Source organism: Impatiens glandulifera, chromosome 5 (genome assembly GCF_907164915.1).
Source record: "Impatiens glandulifera chromosome 5, dImpGla2.1, whole genome shotgun sequence".
NCBI classification, from domain to species: Eukaryota; Viridiplantae; Streptophyta; class Magnoliopsida; order Ericales; family Balsaminaceae; genus Impatiens; species Impatiens glandulifera.
The window spans coordinates 41,278,891-41,302,323 of record NC_061866.1 but is presented as its reverse complement, the minus strand read 5'-3'; the positions used below and the strand labels follow the sequence as shown (position 1 = coordinate 41,302,323).

At 34.1% G+C, this 23,433-nt stretch overlaps 2 protein-coding genes across 3 annotated transcripts; both read left to right on the top strand.

The window, feature by feature from the left end:
* Positions 1 to 356: 356 nt before the first annotated feature.
* LOC124939366 lies at positions 357 to 4,597 on the top strand. The gene is made up of 5 exons (XM_047479845.1): positions 357 to 378; positions 2,245 to 2,435; positions 3,324 to 3,429; positions 3,517 to 4,014; positions 4,485 to 4,597. The coding sequence occupies exons 1-5, from the start codon at positions 357 to 359 to the stop codon at positions 4,595 to 4,597; spliced, it is 930 nt and encodes a 309-aa protein (XP_047335801.1).
* A 4,450-nt stretch (positions 4,598 to 9,047) lies between these two features.
* On the top strand, positions 9,048 to 23,037 carry LOC124940659. 2 transcript variants are annotated; one of them, XM_047481190.1, is made up of 18 exons: positions 9,048 to 9,416; positions 9,615 to 9,673; positions 9,844 to 9,925; positions 10,054 to 10,121; positions 10,886 to 10,955; positions 12,269 to 12,350; positions 14,126 to 14,190; positions 17,474 to 18,466; positions 18,618 to 18,680; positions 18,778 to 18,824; positions 19,143 to 19,188; positions 19,284 to 19,363; positions 20,248 to 20,364; positions 21,118 to 21,199; positions 21,908 to 22,033; positions 22,195 to 22,275; positions 22,551 to 22,676; positions 22,780 to 23,037. In XM_047481190.1, the coding sequence occupies exons 1-18, from the start codon at positions 9,102 to 9,104 to the stop codon at positions 22,852 to 22,854; spliced, it is 2,577 nt and encodes an 858-aa protein (XP_047337146.1). In that variant the 5' UTR covers positions 9,048 to 9,101; the 3' UTR covers positions 22,855 to 23,037. The 2 variants fall into 2 exon arrangements, with proteins under 2 accessions (XP_047337146.1, XP_047337147.1); XM_047481191.1 differs by having other exon boundaries at positions 9,049 to 9,416; positions 17,474 to 18,462; positions 18,614 to 18,680.
* The last annotated feature ends 396 nt before the right edge of the window (positions 23,038 to 23,433 follow it).

Below are 23,433 nucleotides of genomic sequence, written 5' to 3'. Positions count from 1 at the left end.
ATGTAGTTCCTCTCAAACCTTAGGAGGAAGTACACATCTTCATGCTTTCTCTTTCCCATCTGGTTCAAAGTATTCATCAAGAATACCGTCTCCCATTTTCTACAATACGCGTCACGCGAACGAACTATACAAATCAAATCGCGTGATGAACTACACAAATCGCATCACGAACTATACAAATCGCATCACGAACTATACAAATCGCATCACGAACTATACAAATCGCATCACGAAGTTGGAGAGTCATGGGGATAAGGAAGAGGGATTAATGTTTAAAGAAAGAGATGCGTGGTGCTGATGTTGAGTTGGAGAGTTTATGATTTTTAAGTAGAGGGAAGGAGAAACAAACCGAAAGAATGGGGATTCCCGAGATTGGAGGTATAAGGCCCATTAAAGATAACTAGAAAAAATTCTGTGCGATGCACACAGATAAAAATAAAAACAAAACAAATAAAAAATTATAATAATATCTATTCAATGTTTAAAATTCTTAATAAATCACGAATAATATATTAAAATAAAAAATATAACGCTCTCGTGCCACATTTTATTCACTTCAATAAAACAACTTATTTTCTCACATTTTCATCACATATTTTTTCCGAATAAATCTCTCATCTCGTAACTTTACACTTTCAATTTGTCAATCAAATATTTGATTCATATTTTTTAATAATTAGTATCGTGACCTCACACTTTGGTCAATCAAATATTTGATTCATATTTGTTTAACCATTATCAAATGATACCAGTCTATTATCCCTCGGCAAACTACATCTCAATCACACTTGGTTAAAGGTTGTACTTGTTTTGTTAGGTTGCAAGTTCAAAACATACAAATAGAAAATTTTAATTTTATTTTTAACCGTTTTATGTTTATGGGCAGGTCAACCCACAATCCGATCCAAATATCTATTTACTCTTCCATAAATATCCAAATTAACCATAGCTCTCGACCCGACAATCCGGACACTTTAAAAATTAAACATTATTATATATATAGATTAGTTAGTTAAAAAGTTGAACTTTAATTGTTAAAATGTCTCGCATTTATCAAATTTGGTGTTGAATCTTAAATATAAAGTGTTATTAGCCTGGTTGGTTAAAGAGTTGTACTTGTTTTGTTAGGTTGCAAGTTCAAAACATTCAAATAACATTTTTAATTTTATTTTTAACCGTTTTAAGTTTATGGGCGGGTCAACCCACAATCCGACCTAAATATCCATTTTCTCTCACATAAATATCCAAATTAACCAAAACTCTCGACCCGACAATCTGAAAACTTTAAAAATTAAGCAGCATTATATGTATATATATATATTATATGTATATATGAACATTTCACATACCAAAATATCATTTTTACAAATATTATCAAGAGTTATTTTTTAAATTTGACCTATTAATAAAGTCTAATATATGTTTTTCTTAATTTTGTGGGGAGGGGGAAATTAAGGGGAAATTTGATGGAATAACCCTCATAAGAGAGTTATTACCACTTATAGCATACCATTTATAATTTTTTCATTTTTAACCTTTTGCCAAGGCAAAAAGTCACTTTTGCCCTTTAATTAAAAATAAAATAAAATTGAAATGTCAGTGCCTTTCAGTTTCTTGTCCGCCATTTCCCTCCTCTCCACCAACCGTCCTTCCTTCATCAACTTTCCCCATTCTCATCAACGTTCTTCATCATCAACGCTTCCTTCATCATCAACGGGGTCCTTCCTTCATCATCAACGGGGTCCTTCCTTCATCATCAACGTCATTCATCAACAAAACTGGAACGTCTTCAACATTCAGGTTAGACGCTACCTTCGTCGTTTTATCGCGGAAATGGATGAATGTTTAGGGTTTCGTCGTTTAGAGTCTAGGATGTAGGTTAGGTCATGGAATAATGGTTTTAGAGCTTGGCTGATTTGTTTTACAGTGAAATATACATCCGACGAAGGTGATGAAGGCGATAGTGCATCTGTCGTAGGCGGGAAATACATCTGTCGCAGGCGACGATGCATTTCCCGCATGCGACAGATGCTTCTCCCGCCTGCGACAGATGCATCTCCCGCCTGCGACAGATGCATCTCCCGCCTGCGACAGATGCATCGTCGCCTGCGACAGATGCATCGTCGCCTGCGACAGATGCATCGTCGCCTGCGACAGATGCATTTTCCTCCTTGCATTTTCCTCCTTGCAATTAACACTGACTGGTCACTGTCACTGACTTCTGTGAATTTTTATCAATTGCAGATCACATGAATGTTGGTGTTTTTCTCCTCTTTGATGGAGACTGGAAAACTGATGATTGCGGGGTTAGTTCTTTTGTCTCAAGTTCGTGTCGTGGTGTGAATGTACCCCGAAATGCTACATATGAAGAGTTAGCTTCAATTGTCTATAATTCTATTGGTGTGGACAAACTAAGATATGACTTAGTGTTCAAGGTAAAGTATAATATGTTAATGATGAATTCTCCTCCTGCAACAATCATTGGAGATAGCGATGTGGCGTTCTATTTACAAGAACTCTCATCTTCACTGCCCAATCATCGCGCCCCGCTATGTGTCTCCTTAGTAGAGAAGTCAATACCTTCAACTCAACAAAGTGAAAGACCAGAAAATGACATATTTGAGCAGCAAGATATCTTACCAAGGCAGCGAGATGTATGTGAGAAGCGCGATGTATTTGAGCAGCAAGATGTATTCCCAAGGCAACAAGATGTATTTGAGCAGCAAGATGTGTTTGAGTAGCGAGATATATTTGAGCAGCAATATGTTTTTGAGCAGAGAGATGTATGTGAGGAGCAAGATGTTTTTGAGCAGGAAAATGTCTTCCCAAGTCAACCAAGCACTTCCCATGTTAGGAAAACATTCAGCCATACTGAGGGAACCAAGCACTACTTCTCATATGAACCACTCGAGATCGAAACACCTGCTCCATTAATTGAAAATTCATTGGAAGTGGGTACGTTTTTTGATAACAAAAAAGAAATACAATTGAGGTTGCATAGACATGCGATGTCTAATCATTTTGTCCTTAAAGTGGTGAAGTCAATAAAAAATCTTTGGTTTGTAAAATGTATGGCTGAGAACTGCAAGTGGAAATTGCGTGCTAAGAAAGGAAAATTCTCGGAGATGTTTGAGATCAGAAAATTTGTAAAAGAACACACATGCTCAATTTTGACGAGACAAGACAATGTGAGGCAAGCACCATCATGGGTAATTGCGGAGTGTATCAAACGTAAATACATGGACCATCACCATGACCACATACCTAAAAAAATAATGAAAGACATGCATACAAGTTATGGGTTAACTTTGACATATAATAAGGCTTGGAGGTCAAGGGAAAATGCCTTAATGGCGGTGCGAGGAACTGTGGAGGATTCCTATGGTGAATTGCCATCCTACCTGTTCATGTTGCATAAGAAGAACCCAGGTACCATAACTGACATCCAGACGGATGAGGAAGGACACTTCAGGTATATGTTCATGTCTCTAGGGGTTTCAATTAGGGGTTTCATAGGATGTTGTCGTCCTGTATTGTGCATCGATGCCAGCTTCCTTAAGCACAAAGTTAGAGGTCAACTACTGGTTGCGATAGCATTGGATGCGAACGAGCAACTATATCCCGTTGCTTTTGGTGTCGTTGATTTAGAGAATAATAACTCTTGGACATATTTCATGCAACAACTAAGGTTGACAATTGGATCAGTCCCGAATCTCATCTTCATATCCGATAGACACCCAAGTATTGCCAACGCCTTGTCCGCGGTTTTTCCAAAAGCACATCACAGTGCATGCACATACCACATCAAAATGAATATAGTGGCCAAATTTAAAACGGATAACTGCCATGTTGAGTTTGATTTGGCTTCTCGCGCATACACCGAGTCCATGTTTCAGAAGCATTTTGACAAGATCAGAACTAAAGACCCTATGATTGCTCAATATTTGGAACAAATTGGAGTGGAGAGATGGAGTCGTGCTTTTTTCCCCGGTTCGCGATACAATCAAATGACAAGTAATTACGCTGAGAGTTTTAATAGTCAGTGCAGAGAAGCTAGAAAATATCCCATAACAACATTAGCCGACTATTTAAGATTCACAATACAAGATTGGTTTTATCATAGAAGAGAAAAATCAACCAACCACAACGAACATTTATCTCCATATTATGAAAAGTTATTACGTGAGGAAGGCGAAAATGCTAGATTCTACAGCGTTTATCCACTTAATCGATTTCAGTTCCATGTGCATGACGGTGAATTTGATTTTCAAGTTGACTTCAAAGGTCGAACTTGTACTTGTAGGGTATTTGATGTATCCGGTCTTCCTTGTACGCATGCCCTGACTGCTGCCCGTTTCCGGAAATCGGTTCCATATGAGTTGTGCGCAAGGTTAGAGAATTTATGTTCCATAAGTTATGTTCAATTTATGTTATGTTAAATTTATGTTATGTTCAATTTATGTTATCACTGTATAATTTTTCAGGTTTTACTCAACTGAATCGTGGTGCATGGCTTATGCGGAGACATGTTATCCAGTTTTTCATCATAATGAAGCTTGGGACATTCCCGAACATATCAAGAAATGAGTCTGCCTAAACCCCCCGTGAAGATTAAGAAAGGACGACCAACAACAAAACGTAGACCATCACAAGGTGAGGTTCGTAAAGAACGGAGACGATGCGGCTCATGTGGCGGTCTAGGTCATAATAGAGCAACATGCTCAGCAGTGATGCCTGCACCATCTACTGCAAAACCTTTACAATCAAGTGCCCAATCTACACAACTTTCACAATCAAGTGCCCAATCTTTGGCATGAAACTGTTTTAGTATTTTGATCAAACTGTTTTTGTATGTACATCAAACTGTTTTAGGGTTTTGATCAAACTGTTTTAGGGTTTTGATCAAACTGTTTTTGTATTTTGATCATCTGTTGTTAAGTGTTGTCATCTGTTGTCAAAGAGAAATAGCAGGATTGCAGGAATGCAGGAATGCATCTGTCGCAGGACAAAGAGAAATAGCAGGAATGCATCTGTCGCAGGCGACGGTGAATCTGTCGCAGACGACAATGCATCTGTCGCACCGTCGCCGGCGACAGATGCATTTCATTTATGTTTTGTGCTTAATTATATATATACTACATTATATTTATACTACATTATATAACCCATTTGTATTCAAAATAATACAACTGCAAACTAAATTACATTCAAAAATACATATGGTTTACATTCAAAAATATACATAGCTAAATTATGTCCATTTTCTATGGGTCTATTATATGGTGGAATAACCTAACTGCCAATTTTTGTCTCCAAAAAACCATGTTTTCTGTTGTCACAGTTGATATATCCAATTTGGCAGTAAGGTACTCCAAATACATGATTGTAAAAAGACCACAGTCTCCACTCTTCGTGCACTTGGGGACTCTTGGGTGTGGTATTACAACATATGACATTCCTTCCAAACTGAACTTAGGATACTTGATCCTGTCAAACTCGGTCGTTCCAAATAGAATCATATATGGAATCATTTCACATAGTGGTTTCATGAACTTGTTATACTGATTCTTTTTGATAAATCCTTGTTCGCAGTCATAAACATTGATGCACCAATCTTGTAGTTGCACCTCACACAGGACCCAATGCTTCATATTCAGATTCATAGGGAAATATACCTTATCTACAATCATCCAAGAAGTCATAAATTTTCCTTTATCACCCCTGAAATATTCCATCAAGTCATCGTCGAATTGGTATGTTTGTGGATTTTTGGAGAACTTTGAATAACGTAACGACAACCTCGTAGAGACATTACAGTCACATATTGAGAAATCCATCGGTTGATAAGTCTTGGGGAAATTGGAAACCCTTTTTTTAAGAATGTAACATACTGTATCTATCTCCTGCGACAGAATCGAGAAAATGAAGTAAGCACAGAGCATCAAATGAATTAAGCACAGAACATCAAATGAATTAAGCACAGAATTGCATCTTTCGCAGGCGACGGTGCATCTGTCGCAGACGACGGTGCATCTGTCGCAGGCGACAATACTTAATCGCCTGCGACAGATGCACTGTCGCCTGCGACAGATGCACTGTCGCCTGCGACAGATGCAATTCCTGCTATTTCTCTTTGTCCTGCTGTTAATACAATACCCAAAAAACAGTTTCAACAACAAAAACTTACGTGATCATGTAGCCAATTCTGTGGCCTCAACATTTTGTTAAACAAATCTCGACCAGCATAGAAATGAACCAGATTTATCTTGTCTTCATCCTCCAGCTTCAGCTAGTGTTTCAACTCATCCAACAGTTCACTATCATAATCTAAAAGAGGATTGACAGTTACTGGATCAATGAGTTTAAAGGATTTTCCATTAGGATCTGTGTAGTTCTCCAATTGTGTGGACCTCTTCTTTCTCCGAAAACTTTGTCCCTGAAATCTTGTTTGAGTCAATACCAATACATCATCATTCTTCTTTCCCAACTCAACCTCTTCATCCTTCTTCTTTCCCAACTCAGCCTCATCATCCTTCTTCTTTCCCAACTCAGCCTCATCATCCTTCTTCTTTCCCAACTCAGCCTCATCATCCTTCTTCTTTCCCAACTCAGCCTCTTCATCCATCTTCCTTTTCTTGCCCAACTGCTGCAACCTATTTTTGGTCAAAACCACCTTCCTCTTCTTCTTCGTGGCCAATTCATTCTTTCCCAACTCAGCATTCTTATCAACAAGATCAACATCAACATCATCTTTGTTTTCATTCTCCTCAGCTTCTTTGTTGATCTCCAAACCATCAACAACAGCATCATCTTTGTTTTCATCATTATCAACAACAACTTCTTTGTTGATCTCCAAACCATCAACATAAGCATCATCTTTGTTTTGATCATCATCAACAACAACTTCTTTCTTGATCTCCAAACCATCAACAACAGCTTCTTTGTTGATCTCCAAACCATCAACAACAGCAGAATCTTTGTTTTCATCAACAATAGCTTCTGGGTTGATCTCCAAACCATCAACAGCTTCTGTGTTGATCTCCAACCCAACATCATGAGCATCATTGTGTTCATCATTCTTTATCATCTCCAACCCATCGGCAACATCATTCTCATCAGATTCTTTGTTGAGATCCAACCCATCAGCAACATCTTCTTTCTCATTCAACCGATCAACAACATCATTCATATCAGCAGCATCTTCTTTCTCATTCAACCGATCAACATCATCATTCTCATCAGCAACATCTTTGTTCATCTCCAAATCCTTCTCCACTAAATCATCATCAGCAGCAACATCTTTTTTTTGTTGTTTTATTTCACCCAATAATTGGATTATGTGATTGAACATAACCCGTTGATTATCTTTCATTACCTTCATTTCAGTTTTCAGCTCCTTCACATCCCTTGTCAACTCCTTCACATCCCTTGTCAGCTCATCAAACTTGTCATCATTCTGGGCTTTAGTCACCCGATTGTCTTGGCTAGTTGGAGAACTGTCTTCTTTCTTTTGAGGACTCGTTGCTGAAGGGAAATGGCTAGATTCACGAGTAGTAGACCGAGAGCTGTCTTGGCTAGATTCATCACTAAATGACTTCTCAGTCCTCTTGGCTAGTGTGATTTTAATTGGTTTTCTCCTCTTGGGCGTCGATTTGGGAGTACTGCCATCTTCATTCTTTCTCTTCCTACCATCCACTTCAAATAAATCATCATAAATGTAATCTCTCATTTCTTCAAAGTCTTCCCCACAATAGTTCCTCTTCTCCTCCTCAGACTCATGAATCTTGTTAAACACATTGCATTTGAAAAGGGCATTGGATACCTCTTGTCTAGTGTTGGTGTTGCTTCTGGAGGCTGTAAAAAGTAATATCCTTGGGCATATATGTTTTTCCTCGATCATATCCGCAAATTTGGGGACAAATGTCTTCATAACCAAATATGTCCAAACTTGGAAGGCTATGGCAAACCCACTAATAGTATAAGCAACATCACAGTTGCCCTTGCAGGTTTCCTTATTCTCCACATATAGTTGCCGGAGATGTTTCATTTCCTTGTCAATACCCTTCAAGGTTGAATTGAATGACACATTTCCCCATGGAAATTGAAGGAACATTTCCATGTCCTCCACCATGCTGAAGATCTTCAAACATACCCTCTTCCTATTATCAGATCCAAAAAGACACTAGTAAATAAGGTTGATGAGCCCAAGCTTCCATGCATCCTCCTTCTCAGAGCATTTGAGGAAAACAGTTTGAACCTCTGTCACTCTAACAACTGTTTTGCCACCAAAATATTTATGGACTAGGGGTGGACATTCTTCAACGTGCCAGTTTTCAATCACAGGAAATCTTCCAAAATTTAGGCCTGTTACCAAGGCATATTCCTTCATGCCCCAGTACAGCTGCTGACCATTGACTAAGAAAGTTATTCCCTTCGAATTGGAACTGTTTTTCATGATCAACATCTGGTGGATTATTATTCCTGAAGAAATGACAGTCGGGGCTTTCAATAGATACTGAAATTGACTCTTCATAGCCCTTTTCATAAGACCAAAGTGATTAAACTTGTCCTTGGTCTTTAACAAGCAAGTGCAAGTAGATTTCCATGAAACACGTCCAGGAAAGTTCTCAATTACCGTTTTGTTTTTGCATTTGGTTGGTGCCATCTGCAAAAAAACAATAAGTCAGAATAATGAAAGTAAATACCACTTATTTAAAGGAAATAAGACATCTGTCGCAGGCGACGGTGCATCTGTCGCAGACGACGGTGCATCTGTCGCAGGCGACGATGAGGGTTATTTCATCAAATTTCCCGAAATTAAGTTGTTAATTTTTATCTCGAAATCAAATTTTATAGAAGAAAATGTGAATTTATCTATTTTAAGATTTTAAATATTTTTAATGCAAACAAAAAAAAAGTTCAATAATTTTGGTGTTATCCCCACTTTTCTAGTACATTCTTTTTGAAATATTACGTGAAGGAAATATGAATACGAAACGTACTTAACGACCATTTGTTTGTTCCTAATCGCTATATTTTGATTTTCTCCCCTTTCTCTATCCCAATAAATTACACTCTTGCCACTCCTCTTTCTCTCTTCAATGGCTTCTCTGCAACTTTATCGGAATCATTTCTTCCGTCGCCGCTGCAACTTCCGGTCAGAATTCCATCGCCGTAGCCCCGACTCTCTTTCCTTTTCCAGGAAGGTTCTATTTTCGAAAAAACTAAGACTTCCGAGTTCTACAGTGAGAGATGGTGGATGTTCTATCTGCTGTCACAGCAGCAAATCCAACTCCGAAATCGAGAAGACTTCTGTACAGGTACAGAAGAAGAATGACGATCAGCGGCCTCCTTTTGATATAGACCTGGCTGTTGTTCTTGCTGGTTTCGCTTTTGAAGCTTATTCGAGTCCTCCGGTAAATTCATTCTTCATTCTGCTTTGGTTTCCTATCTTTAATCCTTCATCAGAAGTTATGCTATGAAATTGTGCTGGTATTATTTTCATAGATGTGTTTAATGAATGTGGAAGAGTAACTGGATGATAATAATAATGATAATCATTAATAACAGTTAATTTCCTAAATTGTTGACTATTTTCATTTCTTGCTTACCAGGAAAATATAGGTTACAAAGAAGTGGATGCAACAGATTGCAAAACAATCTTCATCTCCGAGTATGTAATCATTCTTTACTTAGCAATCTTTGGAAGGTCCTGGATGAAATACTGCTAGATTAGTTTCAATCTTGATCATATAGATGATCTGGATGGAGTATTCAATTGTTAGGATGTGCAACTGCTTTCACTCTTAAGCTTCTGTTGTTTCATTGATCTTGTATCTGTAGATCGTTTATGCGAGAAATATACGACGGTGAAGTATTTATTAAGCTGAAGAAAGGTTTGGACTTTCCTGCCATGGATCCTTGGGTGAGTTATTGTCTATTTAACCTCATTTTCATTATTACATCCTTAAATTTTGTGTCTTGACTGGTCCTCTAAGCTGAACATTGTTTTTGACATCAATGTTTCTGTCTTGACGTTTCTTACGCTGTCAGGGAACAAGTGATCCTTATGTAGTCTTGCAATTGGATAATCAAGTTGTCAAAAGCAATGTAAAATGGGGGTAAGCTTCCAGGATTTCTGGTCAACAATTCATTGAACTTGAGTTTCCATGTTCTTATTTGTCCATGATGGTTGTCATAGATGTCTATAGCATTGCATTACTTACATGGAAGGAGTGGATACCATTGAATCTAAACCAGACCAGAAAGTTAATAGAAATATGCATCTATACTGTGTTTCCTTAGTGGGTACTCCTGTTCATGCTGTCACTGAGTAGTTAGTGTCTTCAGCTTGATACAATCCTCTATTCTGAGTTGGTGCAGTCCATGCGATTAAATTAAGATCTATCTAACCAGCTGAAGTCCATTTCTTAAGTGTTAATCTAGGCTCAATATTTACTTTTTGTTTTTGATTATTTTCCAACAGAAGCTGGCATGAAATATTAATGTTCCTTCCCATCAGACAAAGATCCCACCATTATCATCCTTTCCCATCAGACGAACATCTCTTTGGATGAGATCAACATTTTTACATTTTACTAAATTCCCTATTATTATTACTCAAGTAAAAGTTCCTTTTTAATTTACCTATTAAATAAAAATCTAGGATAATTGTTTAACTAGTTTTATCATTTAGGTACTCATAAACTTCATTCATTAGCATTTGTATCACACAAAATGTGATGGCAGGAGTAGTTCTTATGTAAAATTAGCGGTTCTAATTTTTCTACTTGTTTGAAAAATGATGTATTCATATTGCTGCAATGTTTAGATAGGTACAGTATCACCATCTTCTATCATTGTAACTGCAACTTGAATATGACAGGACAAAGGAGCCAACATGGAATGAAGACTTTGCTTTACATATCAAGCAACCTACAACAAAGAATGTTCAGGTCATATTACCTATTCTTTTCATCTTCATCTTCTCTCTTTGCATATTTGAAAATGGTTATTACACTCTCAGATTATTAGAACTATTCAACTTTGCAATATTGATATGCAAATAAAAATGATTTACTCAATTAAAATATTAACTTTCTTTCCATATCTATTTAATGATACATCAGTGATACCTTTTACTGCTGTAATTCATTAAAAACATACTTCCTATTTTTTTTTTTCTTTTTGAATTATAAGTTTTTAATATTATTCCCTTTTCAAGAATATGCCAATGGAGAAAAGATGAATGTTGTGAATAACAAACACAATGAGAGAGATAGAGAAAGATATTTGGAGCAGACAAAATGTCTGCCTTTTCTTTGTATTCTTGAATTGAATAAATTTTTCATTGTGACATTGCAATATATATACAACTTTCCTTCTACATAAATGGTAAGAACAATAGAATCAAATGAGATCATCAAATTGGCATCTCATTGATTTTTAAACGGCTTCTTTCATTGCTAACTTTTCTGCATAAATATTCTAAAGAAAGCAAAATTTTCATTCTAAACTTGAACTTGGAATATTTTTTCTGTTATGGGGAACATATGACATTCTATATTTATTACTAAAGTACTGAAGTAGTTGAAGAAAAAAATTATTAAATATAGTTTTTCATTATGTAATAGTTATCATGGCAAGTTGGCAACTCGTAGGGGCTTTGTTTTCTTGTAAGAATATAATATATATCTTGAAAGTAACAATTGTATTCTATATAAAACTTAAAAAAAATATTATATCCATAAAATGTCTGCTATAGTTATTAGTTAATAAATTATAAAAAAATTGTATGTGCTTTTCAAATCATTTTGTAGTTATAAATAAAATTCTAGTTGTGTAAAATTAGCATTTTTAACCTAAAACATTTGACAAATCATTGTAAAGTTACATGGACAGTTTCTATTTCAGTTGGTTGAGATTACAGTACCAATGGGAATCAACTAAAAAAAAGAATCATACAAGAATGAGTGCTTGTGAAACTCCCCCATCAACCATTGATGTGATATGAAATGTGTTTTAGTTGCTTTCACATGTTTTAAATACTAGTGTGTATGCATCTTGTTTGTCCTACTCCTAACTAATTAGACATTTCTACTGTTTTGGGTTGTGAATTACTTCTGCATATTGTTAAAATACAGAATTTTGATAATGAGCCTTATGTGAAGGTTCTCAGGGCAGGCTTATAGGAGTACTATATGTTTCTTAATAGTGGGCTGTGTTGTATATTTCTCAACTTCTAAGTTGTTGTTTCATTAAGTTTCAGGTTGCTGCTTGGGATGCAAATCTTGTTACTCCCCATAAACGGATGGGAAATAGTAGTATTGATTTGGGATGCCTCTGTGACGGTAAGCGTTAATTGTCAGGCCTTGTTTGAAAGCACGTTAGGATAATATAACTATTCTAAAGTGTTTTACAAAGAAGCATGGTATGCACAACTACCTCATATGTGGTAGAAGCATATGCTTAGTCCTCCTTCTTAGGTACAAGACTATACCTACTTACTATTTTTTTTTTCAACTATACCCTTCATTATTATAAAAAAAATTAAATCAATTTTTATTGAAAAATTATATATTTAATTTGTTTTATTATTAATAAAATAATATTTTAAAAATAGTGATATCATAATTAATTATTAATTATATGTTATATATCATGTTATTATTATATTTTGATTTAAATAGTAATTACACATTTTTTCATTATAATGTTAATTATATTTTAGTTATTACTACAAAATAATAATATATATTTTTTATTTAATATTAAATAAAAAATAAATAAATTAATTTCATATTTAAAAATAATAAGAAATTAAATAATGATATACAAAAATATAATAATTACAAAAATAATTAGTGAAAGAAATTGAATATCAACTATACAAATCTTTATAAAGAAATAATAACAATTTATTTCATATCATCACTGTAATAGGAAGGGCAACAATATATTTTTTATTCTTTTACTATATTTTGTTCCCCATACATATTGGACCAGACTTACCAAAACGCTTGTATCCCACATACATTGTGACTTCTTTTATTATTAGTTTGGCAATAAAAATCATTAAATTAGTATTTTTTATCTGCTAACTTCTAAACCTGTTGAATTTGTGACTTGTGTCAAGGACTTATAAGAAGTCAATGCTTTCCATTTTATGTTTACTTTGGGAAAGTAGTCAAGACTTGATGGCACTGCAAGTAACACAAAATCTAGTAATCAAATAAATAATTAATTATTTTTTCAAATAAATAATTAATTAATTTTTCAAATAAATAATTAATTATTTTTTGCTTAATATATTATAGTTTATCTTTTCAAGATAATTTTTTTTTGTACAAAGTATAGCATCTTACTGATATAAATCAAACAATCATTTGAGATAAGATATGTCTAGAGAAAAGTTAATTTGAGTATAGAAAATTTAACCCAAGTACAATATGATAAACAATGTGTATTTCACAGCATAACAAATTGATCTATGATAAAGAAAAAATGCACTAATAAGATAGAACAATTTGTGCAATTTTCTTTGTCTCCTAATACAAGAGAAACAAAAGATAAATGGAAAGTAAGTTCAAGATAAATGTGAACATCCTATTTTTTAGCAGGATTAATTGTGGGACATATATAATTATCTTTTTTCTTGTTAATGATTATTTGTCAATAAATGATGAATAAATTAGGATTATTGAGGACATTTCAGGGAATTAACAAGTTTTCTATTTCTAGCATTTGGTGCCACACTTTCCTATATACACTAGCATAAATGTACCATGTATTCATGCTGCAACTTTGGTGATAACATCCTCTGCCGGCTTGAAGTTAGGCCGCCAGCACTTCCGAAGCCTTCGGTAGTGATCTGCAATTGGCCAAGGGCCACCTGTAAGAGCATAATCATAGTCTTCCTTCAGGTGGAACCTTGCCACATAATAATCATTTCCTGCCAGAGAAAGCAATAACTTTCTCTTCACACTCATACAATTTACAAAAAAGAAAAGAAAGAAAATAAAGCAATAACTTTCTATATTTTCCTTGCATAGATTTCTATGGTTCCTTACAGAGGCAAATTTAGATGCCAGGTCTTTACATTTTGATCATATTATGATTTTGCTAGGAAATTTGCACGAGGTTTTGGTTGAACTGGAAGGTATGGGTGGTGGTGGAAAGATACAACTAGAGGTATTTGATAAGCTTTGAATTAGAATTCCAAGAATTCTAGGTCAAGAACAGGATAGTACATTAATGTTTAGCTGATTTATGAAGATAGGATAAGAAGAGAAGATCGATCACAAAATCTGCAATCGAATAGATGAGATTAGGATTGTGTAGAAGAGAATATGATTTGGATTGAGAGAGAATAGGAACTAACCTTTGAGATTGAATAACTGGTTGAATAATCATTTGATTCCCTACTCAGTTACTTCTTAAGCTTCTATTGTTGTAACCTCTTTTTCCGCCAAAACCAGCTTACAGCTGTCAACACCAACTCTTTTTCCCGCCTTTTATTAAGTACTGAATTAACTGTATTTTAAAATGCTCATGGTTAAAACAGTTTATTTGTAAAATATCTGCCGACGATTATTACACTCGTCAGATTATTCTAGAGCTTACAGTCCTAATTCCCATTTTCGTTTCATAACAGTATGCTTTCCTGAGTTTTTGAACAAAGAACAAGTTGGGTTTGGTGAACAATCCAACTTAACCCAACTTATATTTGCAGTGTTAAATCATACAAAAGTAAATAATATATTTGGACTAGTACTAGTCATATATAACCCCTAAATCCGACATAACTACACTTTGACCCTTAATTCTAATTCACTTGTGATGAAAGGACAACATAACATTAGCCATATAGTTCTTCTGTCACCTTAAGATTTCAGGTGTTTTGTTGGCAATTTCTATCCAGCATAAATGTGAAGCATTTCTAAGGATTATCACTAACTTGAATCCAATGGTTCTTGAAATGTTTTGAGATTCTTTGCATTGTGGAGTGTATTCAATCAACAATCGCAGATGTTTCTGGGTTTTTCCTCTTTTCCCTCAATGTTTTGTGACATGAAGTGGGACATTCACTATTTATAATTACAAAATTGATTACTATTTGAATCATTCTTTTTCCTTTAAAATTGATTAGTAATTTATGTTATTTATTAATAGTTGACGAAATATTATTATGAAAATTATGGGTACTCACTAAGCTAAGAGTTGTTATTGTCAATTATTAAATTATGTTTTCCTGATTATTGGTTTGCGAAATAACCTTATCAACAAGGCAGACATTTTGGTGAGTAGTATTCATTTGGCATCCATTAGAATTCCAGAAAAAATAATAACCAGAAAGAAGAAGACGAGAATGATGGGAGTTATGATGGGAAGTGTAGATGGAATTTATGGTGGACATAGGAGGTTATTGTGGAAATCGAGTACTGTGTTTAGTTGAACTTCTTAGTAGAGAAACAAAGTAATAGCTTTGAAATAGATCAGAAATATGCTCAAAGAAAAGTCGTTATAATATTATTTAAATTGTTTTCTTTGAGAAATTAGTTTTTTTTTTTGTTGAGAAAAACACATTAGGACAACTTTTTATTAATTGAATTGCGAAAAATAGAAAGATAGTTATTAAATTAGGTCAATTATATTTGTTTGAGTCTTCAAACCAGGATCATTTTCAATAAAAACAAATAAGGTAAATTATATTTCCTTTTATATTTTACTTAGTTTAAAGGGCTTTTAGTGTATTAAATTTAAAGACTCACTTTTATAATAGTACAGTAAATCAGTAATGATGTTTCAGAGTTAGTTTAAAAGAGTAAACTACAAGTTAAAGGTTTAAAGCATACTAGTTACCACACTTAAACAGATTCTTTTTGCTAAAAGCACTTAAGCCAAGTTGCATGTTTGGTTAAATTGATTGAGTGTGTTTGTGTTGAATTATCTCTCCATTTTCTTTGGAATTGGTGCAATTTTGCTTACACTCAATGTTGTTTGTTGTCCGTCCTTTCTTTTATTACACTCGGTCCTTTAAATATCTGAATTTCTCATTTAAACCACAACTTAACATCTAAATAATATTATCTCTCTTTTAATTTTTTTTAATTTTTTACATGGTATATGGTATCAGAGCAGCAGATTTTTTCATCTCGAAGAAACTTGTTCAAAATTTTCCGCTGCCTCCTCCAATGGTGAAAATAGCCATTGAAGGAAAACTCAAATGATTCTATAATCTCATATTTTTCCGAAATTATTTATCAAAAATCCCAGGGCGTTTTTTATCTCTTTCTTGACAGTTTCATCGTTTCAAAACTGCACTATATTTCTCAGCTGAATCTGTATCGAGCATCGTCTTCGTGTCTAGACTGATTTTTTCCTGATATAATTTGTCCAAATTTTTTAATTTTCACTTCCGTCCAGCGATACTCCTGCAATTCAAAGTCAACTCGCTGTCATCAACATCCAGCGACACTCCGGCGATTCAAAGCCAACGCGCTGTCATTTAATCCAGTGATACTCCAGTGATTCAAAGTCAACTCGCTGTCATCCCCACGTCAGCATCCCCTCCGCTCTCATAGTTGCCAAGGCTCTTCCTCTTAGATGGTGAACATTTCCATCAAAGTTTTTTTTTTTTAATTAAGGAGAACTAGTATTACCCCCACAACCATGTCCCCCTACTTCTCATCAAAGTTCTTCCTAAATCGATTTCGAGGAAATACATTACCCAACTTGAGGGGGTGTGTTGAATTATCTCTCCATATTCCTTAGAATTTGTGCAACTTTGTTTACACTCAACATGTTGTTTGTTGTCGGTTCTTTTTATTACACTAAATATCCTTTAAATATATGAATTTGTCATGTAAACCACAACTTAACATCTGAATAATTTCAATTTTCTCTTTGGGGAAAGAGCAGGTTAGCTCTTTCTCCCCCGTACGTACTATACAGATCTACAAGTGTGTTTGGCTATATGCTTAACTCGTTGGGACTAGTTGAACTCCGAAAGAGTTGCGGAAACCCACAATCTAAAAAAAATCGTTTAAGCTCTTCTTTATTTCTGAAAGCACTTAAACAGTTCCTCACTTCATTTTCAAGTATCATAGAACTCCTCAGCTTCTCTTTCAGCTCTACTGTTCCTTAAAGTTAAGATGAATCTTATTATTGCAGTCCTAGAGTAAGCAATTATACAATCTTTCAACCTTTTCTTTACACTAACATAGAACAATCACTGATATTGTCCTTGAACCAGTTTACAAATATAACTTATGCTAGATATTTTCATAACATGGCCCTTGAACCAATTGTTCCTTGTTAACAGTTTACAGCCACTAACTTTGCAACAAGATACAAGATTTTCAACTTTTTTTTTACCTATATGTTTTTTCTGTTATTATTTTATTTTTGGAATCTTAAATTCAGTTAGAAACATTTTCACCATTGAGTACTTATTCTTATTGTGTGATCTCAGATCAGATACAAGAGCTTTGACGAAATAGAAGAAGAGAAGAAGTGGTGGAATATCCCTATTATTACAGAATTTCTGAAGAAGAATGGTTTTGATTCTGCTTTAAATATGCTGGTTGGTTCAGAGACAATCCAAGCACGTGAATTTGTAGAATATGCATTTGGGCAAATTAAGTCGCTTAATGAGTCGTATCTTCAGAATGATTGGTTTGCTAAACTTGGCAAGTCAGATACTAATGAAATTGCTGAGAAATCAACCAGTGCTGAGACAGAAGTAGCGCCTTCTTTCAAGGATGGACCAGAGAGCTATATAAATGATACAAGCATGGTAGAAAATGGTTCAAACACTCAAGCTAGTAATGCCTTGCTGTCAGATGGCCATTTTTGGAAGAGTTTTTCTGACCTTATCAACCATAATGTTGTTCAGAGGCTTGGTCTCCCTGCTCCTGAGAAAGTAAAATGGGATGGCTTTGAATTGTTGAACAGAATTGGTATACAGTCCCAGAAGATTGCAGAAGCAGTCTATATTGAATCTGGGCTTGCAACTTCTGAAGGTCAGAATACTGCTGATAATGATATAACAGCTGGGAAACTGAGCCTTAACAACATTCAGACTTCTCTTCCGGATATTAAGAAGGTTACCCAAGATGTATTGCGGCAGACCGACTCTGTTCTTGGAGCCCTAATGGTTTTAAATGCCGCTGTTGCAAAATTAAACAAAGAAGCCCGTCTCTTTGGAAAAAGCGAAGGTGAAGAAAATACCCCTACTGAAATGAATAATGATGCTTCTGGAATTACAAAGAGTGGAATTACTGATCTGCCCTTGACATCTGAATTGGATGAGAAGAAAGCAGAGGAGATGAGGGTACTCTTTTCATCAGCAGAAAGTGCTATGGAGGCTTGGGCAATGCTGGCTACTTCGTTAGGTCATCCAAGTTTCATTAAATCTGAATTTGAGAAGATATCTTTCCTAGATAACCCATCTACTGATACCGAGGTAAAGTTTAAAGGCAAGAAATTAGAAGCTCAAATTCAGGCATTAATAAAAGAAAATAAAAGGAAGGATAGGAAACATTTCTGTAAGCATATATAACCTTAGGCCTTTAAGCTATTTGTTATTGGGATCACTCATCCATATATTTCAACAGGTGGCAATTTGGCGTGATCGTACACGTAAAAGATTGGTAATTGCTTTCAGGGGAACTGAGCAAGTAGGTTCTTTTCCAGGTGAAAAAATGCTATTTTATCTGCTTATTTAGTTCTGTAAAATGGTTCAGCTTGACTTCACTGAGTTGTTTACCTTCCCAGTCTAGGTGGAAGGATTTGCGAACAGATTTGATGGTCATGCCTACAGGGTAATGTCTATTTCCTATAAGGCTATTATTGCATACAGCTTTTTCCTCTCGTTTTGTTGATCCATTAAGCTCCAGTTCTACATTGGATCCCTTTTATATTGCATCAGTAGGAAACCAGAAAGGGAAGATACTTCATTTGATTGTTTTATTGAAGTAACCTCTTTGCCATGCTAGATATGTTATATCATTAGAAAAGAAAGGTTAACCACTGTCTATTACTTGATAACAATAGATTATTGACTTTTAAACTGATAAATATCTAAATACATAATGGATTACCCTTTTCCACTTACTATTAATTGCATATATGCCTTGTAGGCTGAATCCAGAGAGAATAGGTGGTGATTTTAAGCAAGAGGTTCAGGTACCAGTATCTACTTATTCAATACCAAGTTTGATGATGTTTACTGATTATGAGCTTGTCTTATTAACCAAATAACTTGTACGATAACTTGTCAGGTTCATAGTGGTTTTCTAAGTGCCTATGATTCTGTCAGGATGAGGATTCTATCTCTCATTAAAATGGCTGTGGGGTTCAAGTAAGTGCTTCTATAACAACATTCTGACCGAGTTAACTGGAGATGAGATTTGTGTCGTTATCCTATTTTGGACTCCTGGCATTTTTGTCATGTTTAGTTTAGATTTTTACATAAAATTATTGGTCTACATCCAAACTCAATCATAGATTTTGAATAGAATTATAGTGTTCACAAATAAAGAAGTGATTGAATAAAATTCTATCTCCACCTATTAAGATGATTAGTGGTAAAATAAGTTGAAGACGAAACCTAAAGAGCTGGAAACAAGGCACAAGAGCGGGAAAGGGAAATGAAGACGTTAGTACTATTAAATCCTAACTATGGTGCAGATTCCGGTCACATAAAACTTATTAACTTGGATTTAAGGGAAATACTGAAATATTATATTATGACACTGGACTTTACATGTTATGATTGAGGATACTATATTTCATTAAGATATTATAATCTTATGTTATGATGTATTTTCTTTCTAAATGTTAAAGTTTGTATTAATAGAATTGTCAGGAAGACAACTTATAATAATACAAACAATCTCATATACCAAGTCTTGAACATTTTACATTAACGTGTTATTGAACAACTCAATTCTAGGCATTGCATCCCATTAATAATAATCTCAATTATGTAAATTATTATTATTCTCACTAATATAACTTCTCTTTAGTTTTTGTCATCATGTTATGAGTTAATTGACGTCCAGATTGACAATCAAGGTGGATTCAATCATTGAGCATTCTATTTTGTTCATGAAAATTGTATGATGCTAATTCCTCTATGGTTGTGTGGTTATGTAGAAATCTGGTTAAAGAAATAGTATCTTATTTACAAGATTTTGCAACTCCTATGACATGTTCGCTTATCTAAAGAATCACACTGCACAGGGATGATGATAATGATGAGCAGATACATAAATGGACTGTTTACGTCACTGGGCATAGTTTGGGCGGTGCCTTGGCGACACTTTTAGCTCTTGAACTGGCATCTAGTCAATTAGCCAAGTAAGTTTTTTTTACCCCTGCACTCTCAGGCCTCAGCAACGGAATAAACTCTGGCTTCATGTTTTCTGCTTAGAAACTTCTGAATAAATCTCATTAACCAAGTTATCAGGTCTGCTGATGACAATTGGAGAAAATAAAATAAAATCACTTTCTACATGTCTATTGTCCAATTGCATATTGGAGAAAATAACAAACTTACCTATGCACTATTTCAGTTTGAGCCAAATAATATGTTTCTCTCTCTTCTCCCTCCCTTTCCTTGTCTTCAAGGGCCAATGCTTTGTTGTGCACAACATTTTCATGCCATCATTCAAACATGTAGATAATACCCTGACATCTTATATCAACACGCTAGATGGAAAATTGGATTAAAAAAGTAATAGAATTTTCTTAGTATCAATTTTCTCTATAATGCATTAGGTCAAGGACAATATTGCCTTTTTAAATTACAGAATTAGTCCAACTGGTATATACTCCAATTGAGATAGTCCATTGGAAATTTTTCTCTTATTTCCTAACATATTTCTAACTAGCATTGTGTACCTTTTGGTACTATTGATCATGAAACAAATGTGATATCTTATGTGATGCATTTTGTGCTACTTTCTCATTAAGATGCTAGGAATATCTAGAAACATGTTCATTTCAGGGTTTAGAAAGTTTTTTTTTTAAAAGTGGGTGTAGAAAGTATTTATCTTGAGATGTCTTTATTCATATGTACAAATAAATTGAAGAATAAGTCTTTTTTTTCAGGCTTGGAGCAATTTCTGTTACTATGTATAACTTTGGTTCTCCTAGAGTGGGGAACAAAATTTTTGCAGAACTATACAATGAGGTACTTCATATTAGAAATCATCCCTCCATTTATTCTCTACTTTATTGCTTCTTTCTATTTCAACATCCTTACCTAGAAAATATTATGTGATATTGTGCATCATGTTTATAATTACAATATCATTCTCTAACTATTGTATTCTGATTGTAATAAGTATATTAATCAAAACAAATCAAGAAAATCTCTTCACTATAAAATTATACACTATAATCTTCATTACTGTTTCTATACGCAAAGTAGTAATTTGTAAAAATGGACGATTTAATTAGTAGAACTCTCATAAATTAGCATCATGCGTTCTTTTTAATAAAAATTGACATTTTTCAAAATAAATTAGCTCATTCAAATATTTGGGATCCTTGTTTAGCTATTCATGTTCTTGGTTATGTATATTTTATCATCTATGTGGGTGATTTTCTTGTATGACATGGACCCCAAAGAAAAAATAAATCTCTTTTCTCCTAATTAATTTATAACTTGTCCACTTGAATTGCATTTAGCCCCTTACTGACATAGTTTGGGTAATGTGGGTGATTTTCTTGTATGATATGGTCAAACTGATGTCTTACAGGAAAATATGTATCTACTGTTTCTAGGAATGATTAGTCATATCATTAGAAGATCATCAACTTAGATTATGCAACTATGGAACTGTTCATTTTTACATATTTCATGTGACATTGGTTGAGTTTTGTTTCTAAATTACAGAAAGTAAAAGATAGCTGGAGAGTTGTAAACCATAGAGACATAATCCCAACAATTCCTCGCTTGATGGGTTATTGCCATGTGGCTCATCCCATATATCTTGCAACAGGAGATCTCAAAACTCCCATGGTTAGTACTTTGTATATATATAGCTGCTTCCCATGCTTTGCTTGGATGTATCTTTTTTTTTCTCTTACATAAAAAATGGTCTGTTTTATCTAGATGTTGATCAAATTTCATTTCGTAACGATTTTGAGAGTTAGGTTGGTTTCCATGCAAATCTAATGCAGGAAAATATGGAGCTCATTGGAGATGGCTATGAAGGTGATGTAATTGGGGAGGCCACACCCGATGTTCTTGTCAGTGAATTTGTATGTTCCTCTCACTTTATTATTTTATTTATTTCTCTTTTTTTATATGAAGAAATTTACTATTTACAACAAATTCCTCCTATTCAACATGGTATAAATGAAAAGTAATTATCATTGAATTGATTTTATTAAACTGTTATAAGACTTAAAATGAAAACTGCCACTAACATTCATCTATGAGCCTCATCATACATTGAGAATGAAATCAGTTAGTCTACCATTCAGATTCTTTTTATTTTTATTTTTTATTTTTTGTGTGTTGAAACCTTGGACAGATGAAAGGCGAGAAAGAGCTTATCGAGAAGATATTGAATACAGAGATAAATATTTTTCGATCAATCAGGGATGGGAGCGCGCTTATGCAGCACATGGAGGACTTTTATTATATTTCACTACTTGAGGTAACACTAGAGGTGTTATATCTAAATACTATGTAGGATAAACATGTTTTTTTGTAAAATTGTTTTATTTATTTATTTAATTTTCTTATGGGTTTGTTTCTAGAATGTGAGATCAAACTACCAAGTTGTGGCAAGGTCACAAACCAATGCAGAAGGCAGAAGACAGTCCATTGGTTGAAAAGTTGCCTTTAATTATATATATATATAGAAATTTAAGTATTGTAATTATGGGATTTTAGGAAAATACTTCTTCCTCCATCTTGTGGTTTATATTATGTTTGTCATATAATAATTACTTTTACAAACATATGCAAGCTGTGAAGAATGACAAATTGGTGTTTAATAATGATTCATTCCACTATATGGGCTTGTTCGAGAAAATAAAAGTATTTTTAAATTCGAATCGGGTTGAGCATTTAAATTGATCTGAACTGTTATAACAGTATCAATTTGAAACGAAAATTATCTAGCCATATGGTGAGATAGAGAATTTTGATATAATAAATATTAATATATTAGAGTTTGATATATGGTCTATTCAAATAATCAATCCATAATTTTTATTATTATTTATGTCTTTATTTAATTAGAAGAATTGTTTGAAATTATTATTAGGTTGTATTTGTTAAGTTAGTTTTATTAAAAATTAATAATGAAAATGATTCAACTTAATTTATAAACCTATTATAATAGAATATGAATTGATGTATAAAATGGGTTATCTAAAATATTATCAAACTGACCTCAGAAGCTAAGA

Bases quoted from the DNA above. Each gene is read 5' to 3' on its own strand.
- LOC124939366 (XM_047479845.1), top strand. From the start codon at position 357: ATGGGGATTCCCGAGATTGGAG. The intron at 3,430-3,516 runs GTACCATAACTG...GGGGTTTCATAG, and splicing joins GTTGCATAAGAAGAACCCAG to GATGTTGTCGTCCTGTATTG. The intron at 4,015-4,484 runs GTAATTACGCTG...ATAATTTTTCAG, and splicing joins GCGATACAATCAAATGACAA to GTTTTACTCAACTGAATCGT.
- LOC124940659 (XM_047481190.1), top strand. From the start codon at position 9,102: ATGGCTTCTCTGCAACTTTATCGGAATCATTTCTTCCGTCGCCGCTGC. The intron at 22,276-22,550 runs GTATGTTCCTCT...AACCTTGGACAG, and splicing joins ATGTTCTTGTCAGTGAATTT to ATGAAAGGCGAGAAAGAGCT. The intron at 22,677-22,779 runs GTAACACTAGAG...GTTTGTTTCTAG, and splicing joins ATTATATTTCACTACTTGAG to AATGTGAGATCAAACTACCA.